We start from the raw sequence: 13010 nt of genomic DNA, 5'->3' as shown, positions 1-13010 counted from the left end.
CCGCTCTGTGGGGGGGGGGTTAATGTGGATTAGGCACCACTCCCCACTAATGAATAGTGGATGCCGTGCTGAGTCACCAGCTGACAAAGGTACGGGGTTATGGGAAATGGGTGGAGAGCCAAGTTCACGGGGTTACGCCGACCCCAAAGGCAAAGGAAATGTAATTTGGGCAATGGATACCTAAGATCCTATCCGTTCTTATCTTGCCGGATATGTGGAATGGATTCTGTAATGTGTAGGTTGTTCGATTGCCTTTGTCCGTCTTTGGTCACTTGCCTATGTCAATTCTCTATCGTCCCATCGCCTTCAATCACCAAAGCAGTACAGTGTGTTTATTTGTCAACGCTCTACACTCAGCCGGTAACTCGGTAACACTATAACTCACACTCGCTAACTCACTGTCACTCAACTCACTCACTCTCACAGCTAGAGGCTCACTGTGCCTCACAACCGTCCATAACGCATGGTAATAAACCCCGCCGGGCCGCGCGGTAGTGGCGGTACCAGAAACAGCGGCGCACGCGGCGCCTTTGTAAAAACAGCTCCCTGCCTCGCCACCGCAGAGGGGACTGATGGTAGACGGCGCAGCGAGACGAACACGGCGCGGCGAGCGGGTAGACAAATGTGGCGCGGGAGATACACTGGCGATGGCGGCGCGCGTCTGTCCAATGGGCGATGGATGGGGCGAGGTAGGACTGCAGCCAGAGCAAACCACCGCTCACATACCAGCGTCAGTTCATCGAGACTGGTGCGGCGTCCGATCTCGTAAAACAGCCCCGCGCCGGCCAGTAGCGTCACTCAGCGTCAGAGTACCTACCGACGCAATGTCAGCGTTCGGTCACTCACCGCCGCTGGGGTGCTTACTGAGCCGGTCTGGACCACCGGGTACACTGATCGGTATCAACCCGACAGCTGCCTTCACAAATCCCCATCCCCACCTCCGCTCACGCCAGTATTTACCCTCCGCTAACGCCATCGCTTGGAGCTCACAGTTTGCCTCACAGTTCTACGGCGGTATCCAATACCCGGGGTACAAAAGTCCATTATTTCGGTCTCTAAGTAGCTCCAGGCATCAACTCTTCAATGTTGATCACCAGAGTTACTCCTCAAAAGTCACCTATTTTCGGCAGATTCCCATCGACTGGGGTTATCGCAACTGGGAGTCTGACACCGCGGGGTGAGTCCCGCTCGTAAAATATCCCCACTGATGGGAAAAGTCCTGTCGCTGGATAGCTCTGCGCCGCGGAGAGCAGGCTCCGGTAGTGTATAAAGGTGAAAACAGCTCCAGAGCGGGTGGTAGTAGTTACTGTTCCGTTATCACCTCCTCAGAGACCCCTGGTGGCGAGAGAAAACGGGCAGTTAGCCGGACTGTGATGGGGTGTAAAATAGTAGGTAAGATGGAAAAGAAGTTCCCTCAATGGGCTTCTGGGGAAAATTGAGAAGGGTGGAAAAGGTCTAGGCCGGGCTGCTCAGGATATGAAGGGAGGGGGGAGGTATCTATCGTTATGCAGGCAGAGTTCAGAGAAGACTATAAAAAAATGATAATGGAACACGGCACACGGGCAAAGCTTCAGGGAACATTGTACACAGATGATAAAGTTCGACTATATTTAATAAAAGAAAATGTGAATTAACGCAAGATGAACTAAACATAGAGTCAGAATATATAACGCACAATGATTGCATATGTTGCCATCTGAGGCCTGTTTCACTAACAAATAAAGTGTGTAATTACAAAGAAAAAACTTGAGTTTAAAAGAAATATTTACCAACATTTGAAATTTGGATTTCACGAAACCTCCGAGCATTAATTTTGAGTTTAAAAATTTACCAACTTTTTTACAAGAAAAAAGTTTGAAAGAAACATCGAAATCGCAAACTTTCTGTTTCACGAAGACCAAAAACTTGAAAGAAAACGTTGTAATTACAAACACGAAATTCCAGTGGCTCTTACGTTCGGAATTTTATTAATTTTTGTGCAATGATGCAAAGCAATCAATTATTTAAAACAAATATGATATGCTGAATCATTATATGCTCTTTTTTACTTACCACAATCCCTACGAACCAGCTACGAGCAATAAATAAATATCGTCATGTTTTGTCATTCGCGCGCCATAATTGCATTCAACAGTCTTCTGCTGTCAAATGTTTTGGGTGTTATTTTCTTTCAATAATAAAATATTGTGAACTATCATTTATACCATTTAGAAACAGCATCATTATTTATAATTTATTCATGCATCTTTTACATGAATACTAGACATAATTTGATAAGAAGAAGCAATATCTGTAACATGTTGTAGTTCTTGATTAAAAACATTTTTACTGTTTAAAAGTTTTTTTGCAAACTCTTTTTATCGGAGGTGCCGCTGATGATGAAGTTTAGTGAAATCCGATTTTACATAGTTTGCAAAAATACTTATGAATTGTAAAGTTCAAACACTTGTAATCGCAAGTTCTTAGTGAAACAGGCCTCAGGAGGGTGACGTTTTGATAATTTAGAAATATAATTAAGGCTACAAAATCGACTGTGAATATAAAAACTTTCACGCCCTTCCTAATGACCAATACGGCCCATTTCCGCGCACGACCCCGCAGAAAACTGACTCGTACCGTCTAGTCCGTCCAGGTCGCCGAGGTCGGCAAACACGGCCGTTCCGTCGGGTAACAGGATGCGGATTTTGCCTCCGTCCACTTCTGCGTCATTGGAGACCACCTCCTGCTCCTGAGCCTGCAGTTGTTGCTGATCCTCAGCCTGCTCCAGTTGCTGCTCCTGAGGTGGTTGAAGTTGTTCCTGAGGTGGCTGTTCGGAGGTTACTAGGAGGTCGCCGTTGGCAGCGGTGGTCGGATCGTCCAGGGCGACTTCCCCTGATAGCTGTGGGGGAGGGAGGGGGATGTCAGCAGTCGTATACGTGGTCAGGGTTCCGGGGGGGGGGGGGGGAGCGGGGCAAGTTACCGGCTAATGACGAATAAATAACGGAAAGGGCTGCATCATAGGAAACACAGGACAAATAAAATCTGACGAAAAGCTATTCGAAATGGATATCACTTCATATTCGCAGGGCAAAAAACAGCGACTGAATGAAAAGCACATCAACCATGAAATTTGAAAAGCCGATTGTCTTGTGACCTAAAAGCGAAAATAATAATAAAGACAGACATGTAACTTAACCCGCGCACCGACGGGGGTCTGCGCCAACTTCGCACCGACGGGGGGGGGGCGGATGACCGCCCCCCCCTGAGATCTCGAGAACGAAGCAAGATAGCGACAAGCGGTAAACGGCAAGGGATACGCACGGACAAGGTCTACAATTTTTACTAAGGTCATTTTCAGGTCAGGTCAAAGATGACGTCACAGGGGTCGAAAAAGTCAAAATGGCGGCGCTAGGTATGGAGAGAGTTTTTCTCGAATAACTTTCGAACTAGTCAATATAGGAACAAACTAAGGGCAGCATCGTGATCCTCTCGTCAATCCGCATCGAATGATATATATGTTGACCTCGAAAGTTCAAGGTCAAAGGTTGACCTCAGGTCACGTGACCTCGAGGTCATCATGTATATCATTCGATGCGCCTTGACGAGCTGAACACAATGAGACCATCCGCGCGGCTGTATCTTGTTCCTGTACGGAGTTATTGTCAAAAAACCGCTGGTGACCTTTGATGACGTCACATGACCTTACAGCTGCCCAACAGCAAAACAGACCTCACGGTAGTGAAGGTTGATCGTATATGAGGTCATGTATGGTTTATGGGGCCATTCCGACCCGTTTTAGTGGTAAAAACAGGGAGTTGATTTTTCCCCCATTGACTTATAATGGGGAGGTCGAGAAATTGACCTGACCTTAGGTCACCGATATCAAAATTCCGAGATATACAAATTGTAGCTACTAATGACCTAATAACATCCTGCGACTTTCAAAGGCCTCCGACATCTACTGTAGCTCTGGCACGGTGACAAAGTTGCAAAAAAGTGACTTGAGGTTGGGTCATTCAAAGTGACCTGGTGACCTGACCTTAAAAGTTAGGAGGTTCAAACTTGCACACCATGTGTAAAATTGATGAGAGAATAGTCATACCAAATTTGCGGCGCTACGCGCCGCGGTTTTCCCGCTATTCGCGAAAAACCTCAGGGGGGGGGGGCGGATATCCGCCCCCCCCCCCGTCGGTGCGCGGGTTAATACCTAATCTGGCACCAACGAACCCTGGGCTGTCATTAATAAATTATCTACCCAAAATGCTCACTACAAACACCAGAGAGCTCAAAATCTAACAAACTACGAAACATTGAACGAAACTGAACTCAACTGTAGCTCTAAGTGTTCGAAACATCGAGCATTATCATTAATTCCCTAACCCATTATCGTTATCACCTCCCTGGCCAGTGGCCACCCAATCCGCCGCCCATTCTCACCTGCCGTGCCATGGTCGTGTTGAGACTCTCGCTCTCGCAGATCTGCGCCAGCAGGTCCAGATCGGACCGCTGTGACGTCACTGGAGGCGGCGGAGGCGGTGGCGGCGGCGATGGAGTCGCAGTAGACACCGGCACCGTCCGGCTGACGAACCGTGGCGAGCGGGTGCCTCCTGGCGTCTTCACCACAAACACCTGCGGAGACCGGGATGCGCCCGCGCGCGCCGGTGACGACGATACCGTGGAGGTTGCTCGGACGGCGCGCGTCGCTGTGGACTGCGGACGGACCACCCTCACTGCCGGCGCCGCCGCCGAGCTCGTCGGCGCAGTCTGTGGCCGCACCACGATGATTTTCGGTCTGCCGGCGGGCCGCGGGCTGGCGACAGCCGCCCCGCGCGACCCCGTCTCACCGGTCGGCTTGATGTAGATCACCCTCGGGGAGGACGAGGATCCCAGCGCAGCAGCGCTGGAGCTCGCCGGCCGCCCGCGCGATTCTCCGAGCACTACGCGCCGCGGGGAAGGGCTTGCCTCCATCGGACGCGGCTTCGGCTTGGGCACGTAGACCACCTGATTCGCCGCGCGAGTCGGAGGCTCTGGCTTGGGTGCGAGCGACGGTCTCAGCGGAGACGCCGTCGGCTCAGTGCCCGGGATCGGACCGGGCTTCGTCATGATCTTCAGCTTCCGTTTGGGTTTCTGTCCGTCTGCGCTCTCGGGAGGAACTTCTGGTACAGGGCAGGTCATCACCACCTGCTCACCGCCGGGCGCTGGACCCTGACCCTCCATCTGCGGGTACGAGATGACGAACTGCGGCCGCGTGGCTGCCTTCGGACGCCGTGTGGCTGCCTTCGGACGCCGCGAGGCCGCAGCTGAGCCCGAGGGTGCCTTCGGTCGCTGGTCGGCTATAACAAACCGAGGTCGGGGTGGTTCTCCCGACAGCCTCGGCGCCATTGGTGGCCGACGACGGCCTCTGGACTTTGACTTGGAGTAAATGGGCACCGGATCGTCAACTTCTAGTTCTTCGTCGACATCATCGTTGATCACAGAGTTTTCTATCACCTGTTCCGAGACCACGTCCTGTTCATTGATCAGCTGTTCGGTCAGCAGCTGATGTGTCTGATCGGTCACAATCTGTTCGGTGACTACCTGTTCGGTGACCATCTGTTCCGACTCCCTCTGTTCCTGCAGCACCTGCTGGTGCTGACTCAACAAATCCTGATCGGGACAGAGCACTACCTCCTGGGACGGCTGCAGCCACGAGATCTCCACTCCGTCCATGAACACAGGCTGATCGCCGAACATCATGTGCTGATCCACCCCGGCGCCCGGGCCCGACGGCGGCGGCGGCGGCGGCTCGAGCTCCAGCTGCGGCAGCGTGAATTCGGGCTGGTGCTCCGGCTCGGGAAGCTGCGGCAGCTGTGGCAGCGGCAGCTCCGGCTCCTGTTCCGTGCTCGGTGGCCGCGGCCACGAGCTGGGCGGCCCACTGGCGCCCGGGAGAGAGATGAGAGGCTCGTCGGAGGCAGAGCACGGGAGGAAAGACAGCGCCGCCGCCGTCGATGTCTCTAGCGTCGGAGCAGGCGGCGCGGGGGTCGGCAGGCTGGTGGTTTGATCCTGGATGGGGACAGAGCTTTCTGATGCAGTTGTTTCTGGGACTACAGCGGCAGCCAAAGACGGCACTTCCTGCGGTGCTGTTTCCGCGGTGAGAGACTCGACATGTGGTTTCTCAGACGTTGAGTTGAGTGTTGTAGAGGGCTCTGGTGTTTTCGTCTCGACATCGTCAAGACGTTGTGACGAAGAGTCTTCCGGACCCTCCACTGCAGTGTCACCAGTGCGAGGTCTGTCGGACACCTCGACACTGACCTTCTCCGCCGATGGTTCTATCTCGGTACTCGTCTCTGATGACGGCAGCTCTTCCGTCCTACCCTCAAAGCTCGCGGCAGCCTGCTCGGTACCACCCGACTCAGCAGTCTTCGGCGCCGCTCCATCACTTCCCCCGCCTATCGTCTCACTAGCTAGCTCCTCTTGAACAGTCGCCGCTTCTTCCGGTACCTTTATAGTCGCCTCCGTGTGCTCAGATGTATCTTCAGCGACACATTTCACATCAGTTTCATCCACCAATTCTGGCATATCACTGTTCTTCGTCGGAGTGAGCGCCGTCGGCGTTTGAATCTCATCCGTAACGCGCATTTGAACGTCGGAAGTCCGTGCTGTTTTCATTCCATTTTCTCCCTCCGGAGTGGTCGTCACATTCTTTTGGTCCGAGTCTAACCCGGCCTGCACGGACGGCACACTGGTGCAACCGTCAGTGACTTCGTCCTGTGGTGCCGAGAAGCTCAGTTCCGTGTGGGACAGAGCGACCTCTTCTGTAGCTTTGGTCTGTTCCTGAGAAATGATATCGTCCGTCATACGCGCTGACTCTTCATTTAAGCCTGTTGATATGTCCATTTCATCGCCCGCCAGTTTCGGCTCCGCCGCGCCCGAGTCAGAAACTGAAGACTCGTTGGCATTCCCCATTGCAGTCACAGGAGCGCCGGTTGGCGTTGTCTCCTGCACGCCAAAATCTACCAAAGGCTTCTCTTCAGTCGCTGAAGCCGCTGCCTGCAGCTCTGCATTGTCCTGGAGCTTCGGCTGACCCTCAGAGCTCCGGTCAGGCTTTGGCAGCTCAGGTGGCACCCCGGAGGCATCACTGGGATGGCGGATCTCCAGTCTCTCTCGTGGAAATGCGAGAGCCTCTGTCGGTTGTGTGCTCTGCTTTGGGGTTGTTGAACGCTCCGGGAGATCTAGCAAGTTCTCTGTAGCACCCTGCGGCTGGTACTGCTTTGATTCATCAACTAGTGTTGCATCAGTAACCGCCATATCATTTTCGGTAGCGGCCACCGCAGCTGTCTGTTTCGCCTCGTTTGACGCCGTTTCGGCCTCCACCGACTCAATCATTTCGGGTTTTGGTGACGTCACTCTGACCTCTCGTCCTTCGTCAGCCACCCTTTCCGTCTCACCTACCGCCGACGGACCGTCCACCGGTGCAGCGGCCGATCCCGCGACCGCCGCCGACGACTCCGGCTTTGAGTCACCTACCGATTTAACCGGCTTTACCGCTTCCTCACCCTCGGAATCCGACTCCTCAGACAGCGCCAGCCACGACCTAGGTCTGGCAGACGACCGCGGCGTCTCTGGCTTTGACAGTGGCGGTGACCCGAACAGGGACGGTTTGGCGACGGAACGAAGCTCCGAGCTCGGCTCAGGTTTGTGCTGCTGCGCCAGTGAAGCCGGGTTCACCGGTTTGGCGTCAACATGAGACTGTCTGGGTTTGACGGGCGACCTTTCTGACTCCGTGTCTGTGTCAGATTCTTCCGAGAGAGCCAGTTCTCCGGTCTTCCGCTGCCGCTGCTGCTGCTGCTGCTGCTGCTGCTGCTGCTGCTTCTGCTGTAGCTGTAGATGTTGCTGCTGCTGCTGCTGCTGCTGCGGTTGCGGCAGTACTGGCATTGGTACAGGACGGTCTTCAGTCCTAAGCTTCTTATCGTCAACATTGGAACCCAGACCGCTGCTGCGTTCCAACCCATCCACCTGCGCCGCGCGGGGCCGCTCCTCCTCAGTCTCAACTGCACCAGATCCAACAGCGGATGGCGGCCCGCCGGTCTGAGCTGCGCCATCGCCTTCATCGGACTCCTCCGACAGAGACGGTCCCAGCTCGCGCCTCTGTGCAGACTTCTGAGCGTCAGCGGCTTTCTGGGTGTCAACGGCTCTCTCGGAGCCTGGGGCGGCCGTGGGCACGGCGGCGGGGGCGGGGGCGGCGGAGGGCGGCCGTTGGTCCGGGGTTCGTCGGACGTGCACCGCCGCTGCCGTCGAGGCCGGCGATGACGATTTCTTTTGTTTCTTCGGTGATGAGTCGGCCGCCGAAGCTGAGTCGGAGTCGGAGCCAGAGTCGGAGCTGGAGTCGGAGTCGGAGCTGGACGCCTGCCGGGAGAACGGGGAGAGTCAGATAGAGTCAGACGGAGAGTCAGACGGAGAGCACGGGGAGTGAGTTTAGTCACATGGAGAGTCATAAAGGAGTCGACGGAGAGTGACAGTTTACAGTCCGACGGGGAGACTGAGTGCAGAGTCACACGGAGTCGGTTCAGAGTCAGAAGGAACATTATCAGGCGGCGGCCGTCTGCCGGGACCCGGACGGTGTTCAGATCACCACTATCGAGTTTGTCTCCCTCAACTCACCCACCGGCCACGGCAGGGACAGGACACCACTGGTACGGACACCCGGGGAGGGAGAGGTACAGGGCAGGTCAGCTCACTCGTCCTCATCACGCATCCACCATAAGGAAAGAATAAAAGGGTCCCATTGCTCCAAAGCTTTACTGCTATTTTATGGCACATGCCTTGGCTGATCATTTTTGCATTTCAAATTCCTAGGAAAAGGTCACTGGAAAATAAAGGTCAAGAATAAAACAAGCACACGCCGAGGTCAGGTCAGGGTCAGATCACTCAGAGCCTAATTACCAGTATAGCGCCTTTTGGGGCGACTAACGGAGCGAGCGAGAGGGTGAGCCTTGCACGTGCGAAATTTCGAGGGGGTACCTCCAACTGACTTGTGCACGGCACCCTACTAACCGGTCTCTAGCGATGTGCCAAATTTGAGCACAATCGGCCCAGCCGTTCTCGAGATCTGGAAGCGGCACCCTGCACGTGCGCACGTGCAGAATGGGTCCCAACTGACTTGTGCACGGCACCCTACTAACTGGTCCCTATCCGTGTACCAAATTTGAGCGCCATCGGTCCAGCCGTTCTCGAGATCTGGAAACGACCCCTGCACGTGCGCACGTGCAGCAGCACCCCAACTCTGGCACATGGATATGCAGTGCCTAGTGGGTGCCTACCTACATGCCAACTTTCAGCGCAATCGGCCAAGTAGTTACCGAGATATTGCAACAATTACAAAACTGACACCTGTCCTCTTCGTTTTGCACGTGGCACGTGCATAAGGGGTCACCCACATGCATCGGGAATAGTCCAATACTTGGTAGAAGGAATGAAGCTACCCTACAAAAATTACCCCGTGTAAATCGGTCGAGTGATTGCTGAGATATAAGCCTCGCAAAAGCGTCCGCACGGCCGGCCGGCCCGCTCATACTCAGAAATTTCCGTTAATCTAAGGAAAGACTACGCTCGCTTCGCTCGCTCCGTAACAAATACAGATTATTTTCCCGGAAAAAGGTCCTCACTACCCGATCCAGTTCGTCATTGGAGATCAAGCGGTAGTCCTAGTTTCCACTATATGGTCTTAAAGGTTACGAATCTAGTTACAATTTTTATTTGCTTTTTCGACCAGTTAGCGTGCGCAGAATTGGGAAGATGCAAATAAAGTTTGATATGGCATCAGCGTTACTTTAGTGAGATATCAAGGGAAGAAAACAGAGCGGCCGCTTCGTAATCCTAACGTAACCACTAACCAGCCTGGCATCACGTCCCCTGTGTAGTTAACACCGCCGTCCCCTGTGTAACACCGCCGTCCCCTGTGTAACACCACCGTCCCCTGTATAACACCGCCGTCCCCTGTGTAACACCCCCGTCCCCCTGTGCCGACATCTACTGTCGTTGGTGTGACAGCTCCTTCGAACACAGCAGGTAGGGATGGGACGACACGTGGGGTGAAGTGGGACAGGAAAACAGATACATCAGTGGACGGGGACGGGGTGGGACACTGGTTAGAACGTTGCCTTCAGTTGTAGCTGTAGGGACTGCCAGTACTGACAACGGCGGCTAGATGACGGCGCCATGTGATTTATCAACTTTTTTGGGCTTCATCTGTTATAAATAGTCTGCAGTATCAATTGTGTGTTACACAAAGTAAATCAGACTTACTTTAGGCTCAAATGCAGTGATCCAGACACCACAAAAAAATCCCTAGCGCATCCAGCGGGGCGTACTGTTTAGTATGAGTTCTGTTTATTTGTGTGGAACGTACATCACATTTTACAAACTCTCTGTGTTAAATGAATGTATTTTCCCGAACATTTCATTAATACCATATACAAATAGGGGTTAGCTAACGACGAAAAACGTGCATCATAGCCATAACTTTAGTGCCCTGGACATAACATTATAGACGTATGTAAACGCTACTGTTCGTCCGCAGATAAGCAACCGGTAAGTTCTCCAGCATACATGCTCACAATAGATACTGGTTCTGCCCTTACAGCACCGGCAGCCCGAGCCGATGGCTGTGGCCGCCGCACTGTGTACATGTCACATGTACCTGTCACGTACACTGTTCACCACAGCTGTGATGACTTCCTTAGTGTGTAGATGAGTTAGGTGGGCCGGATCTTCATCTCGACCTTCTTCAGTGACTCGAATTTCCTCCACGTGTACCACCATATTCCAGTGCGGTCCTCATCACCGCCGTCCCGGTACCGTCCGTTCAGGTTGCTGTACCCGCACCCGCTGTCGTACCACCAGGGCCCCTGACGGCCCTGTGCACAGTGAACGTCAGACCAGCCGTCCTGGTCACGGTCACGGGTAGAGAACTTCTCATTGACGCTGTACTTCAGACCATTCCCGGCAGTTCCCGAGTAGTCGGAGACGCTCAATGTGTAGCCGTCCTCCTCAGACGAGATACGGAACCCTTGGTAGGTAGCGTATCTTTGACTGCCGTCAAATGCCTGAAGCTCAATACGGAGTTCGTACCGTCGGTGGTTGGATGACGTTAGCTGAAATAGGTGTTCTAAGCCCCACCAGAATTCTTTGGTTAGATTTCCAAAGCCTTCCTTATAGTCCGTCCATCCGAGGTTGAAGTCCTGACGGGGTGTCATATCGTCTCGTCGTTGGATCACCGTCCAGTTCCCTCCGGCAGTGTCCATGTCGCAGTACGCCTCGACGGGTGGTTGTTGGCTGTCACTGCTGGGTCGAATGAGGTAGACTCCAGATGGGGAGTCGACAGGCAGGCCGCTGCAATCACGGGGAGGAGGCAGCTGCTTTACCTCGGAAGCCGGACGATCTATGCTCTCCTGTGTGGCCGATGGTGATTGCTGGCTGTCGAGTCTGTTGGCCAGTCCAATCACCTTTGTCAGTTGATTTTCTAGCCAAGTTACGTTGGATTCTAGTCGTTCTACATTGCCGTCCACTGTGGCTGCAGTCTCCTCTTGCTGTGATTTTTGTTCGTTGAGCTGGGTGTTGAGCTCGCTCAGTTGTGATAGCTGGCTGTCGAGTCTCGCAGTGATTCCACTCAGTTGACTGGACAGCTCTTCCATCTGCAGAGTCAGTCTGTTGTTCAGCGACTCCACTCGAGACTCGAGTTTTCTGACGACTGGCCGTAGCTCTTGCTGAACTGCTCTTGCGATGATGGTGAAGACCTCGTCGGCAGTGGCGCTGGGCAGGGCGGCCTGCTGCTGCTGCTGCGCCGCGGAACAGCCGGCAGACACCACCAGCAAGGTCGACACGAGGATCCCTCTCCAGCCTCTAGCCATGGTGGCTCAGTAGGAGGAACCGCCAGCACCGGCTGCCGCCCTCGGACTGACGACTCGGAGCTGGCAGAAGGTCTTTAGAGCTCGGTGCGGCTGACCTCTGTCGGAGGCGCCACATCCGGTGACGCGGCCCGGTCCCGTGACCGACAAACTGAGCGATAAACATTTACAAGTTGCCATGGACCAGTCTGTTATTGAGGACCTCTTGCTGCTAATGGCAGTCCTGTTCACAGTGACTTCTGAAAGACGAAGAAGATGCAAGCAGGGATGTTTTGCCATAGCTTAGTGTTAGCAAAGAATAAGCCAGATGGATGATGGTAATTTGATGTAATGATGCATCAGCAAAGGAGGAAGAAGCTAGGAAGATGCTGCTGTAAAGGATCGCTTATTATTAAATGAACACCCTCACCAGAACATGTGTTTCGTATCCTTTTTTGCGAGTGTATTGTTGAGCAATGAGCATGCTTGCATTGGCATCAATCGTAGGTTGAAATCATCTCATCCGGTCAGTGTTGAACTAATGTATCACACCGTGGGGGATCGACATAGAGCATGAAAGGTGGTTTGTTGGTTCAGACGGACAGGGGTCACCTTGGCAGCCCCGGCGGCAGCGGCCGGACGCTCTATCTGCACTGTCCTGGCCCCATCGGAACCCGCGGCGGCTCTAATCAGAAAAGGACGGATGGATTGCAATCTGGTGAACCTCGGTTATCAACCCTGAGTATACTGAACATGGCAAAAAGAGGAGATAAAGAGATAGAGAGAGAGAGAGAGAGAGAGAGAGAGAGAGAGAGAGAAGAGAGAGAGAGAGAGAGAGAGAGAGAGAGAGAGGAGAGAGAGAGAGAGAGAGAGAGGAAGAGAGAGAGAGAGAGAGAGAGAGAGAGAGAGAGATAGAGAGAGAGAGAGAGAGAGAGAGAGAGAGAGAGAGAGAGAGAGAGAGAGAGAGAGAGAGAGAAGAGAGAGAGAGAGAGAGAGAGAGAGAGGAGAGAGAGAGGAGAGAGAGAGAGGAGAGAGATAGAGAGAGAGAGAGAGAGAGAGAGAGAGAAGAGAGAGAGAGAGAGAGAGAGAGAGAGAGAGAGAGAGAGAGGAGAGAGAGAGAGAGAGAGAGAGAGAGAGAGAGAGAGCGAGAGAGGAGAGAGGAGAGAA

General features: G+C 53.4%; 2 protein-coding genes across 2 annotated transcripts; both read right to left on the bottom strand.

The window, feature by feature from the left end:
* Nucleotides 1-318: 318 nt before the first annotated feature.
* On the bottom strand, nt 319-8382 carry LOC122376202 (histone-lysine N-methyltransferase 2D-like). Its single transcript, XM_043355980.1, has 3 exons — nt 4417-8382; nt 2617-2878; nt 319-1335 (listed from the first exon to the last, which is right to left on the bottom strand). Exons 1-3 carry the CDS (start codon nt 7891-7893, stop codon nt 1304-1306), a joined length of 3771 nt encoding a protein of 1256 aa, XP_043211915.1. The 5' UTR covers nt 7894-8382; the 3' UTR covers nt 319-1303.
* Nucleotides 8383-10386: 2004 nt separating this feature from the next.
* Nucleotides 10387-11937, bottom strand: LOC122376203 (microfibril-associated glycoprotein 4-like). Its single transcript, XM_043355981.1, has one exon. It carries the CDS (start codon nt 11865-11867, stop codon nt 10713-10715), a length of 1155 nt encoding a protein of 384 aa, XP_043211916.1. The 5' UTR covers nt 11868-11937; the 3' UTR covers nt 10387-10712.
* Nucleotides 11938-13010: the final 1073 nt, after the last annotated feature.

This window comes from Amphibalanus amphitrite, unplaced genomic scaffold (genome assembly GCF_019059575.1).
Source record: "Amphibalanus amphitrite isolate SeventyFive unplaced genomic scaffold, NRLGWU_Aamphi_draft 002051F_arrow, whole genome shotgun sequence".
NCBI classification, from domain to species: Eukaryota; Metazoa; Arthropoda; class Thecostraca; order Balanomorpha; family Balanidae; genus Amphibalanus; species Amphibalanus amphitrite.
Note: the sequence above shows the minus strand (reverse complement) of the source record. Positions and strands in the feature narration are given on the sequence as shown.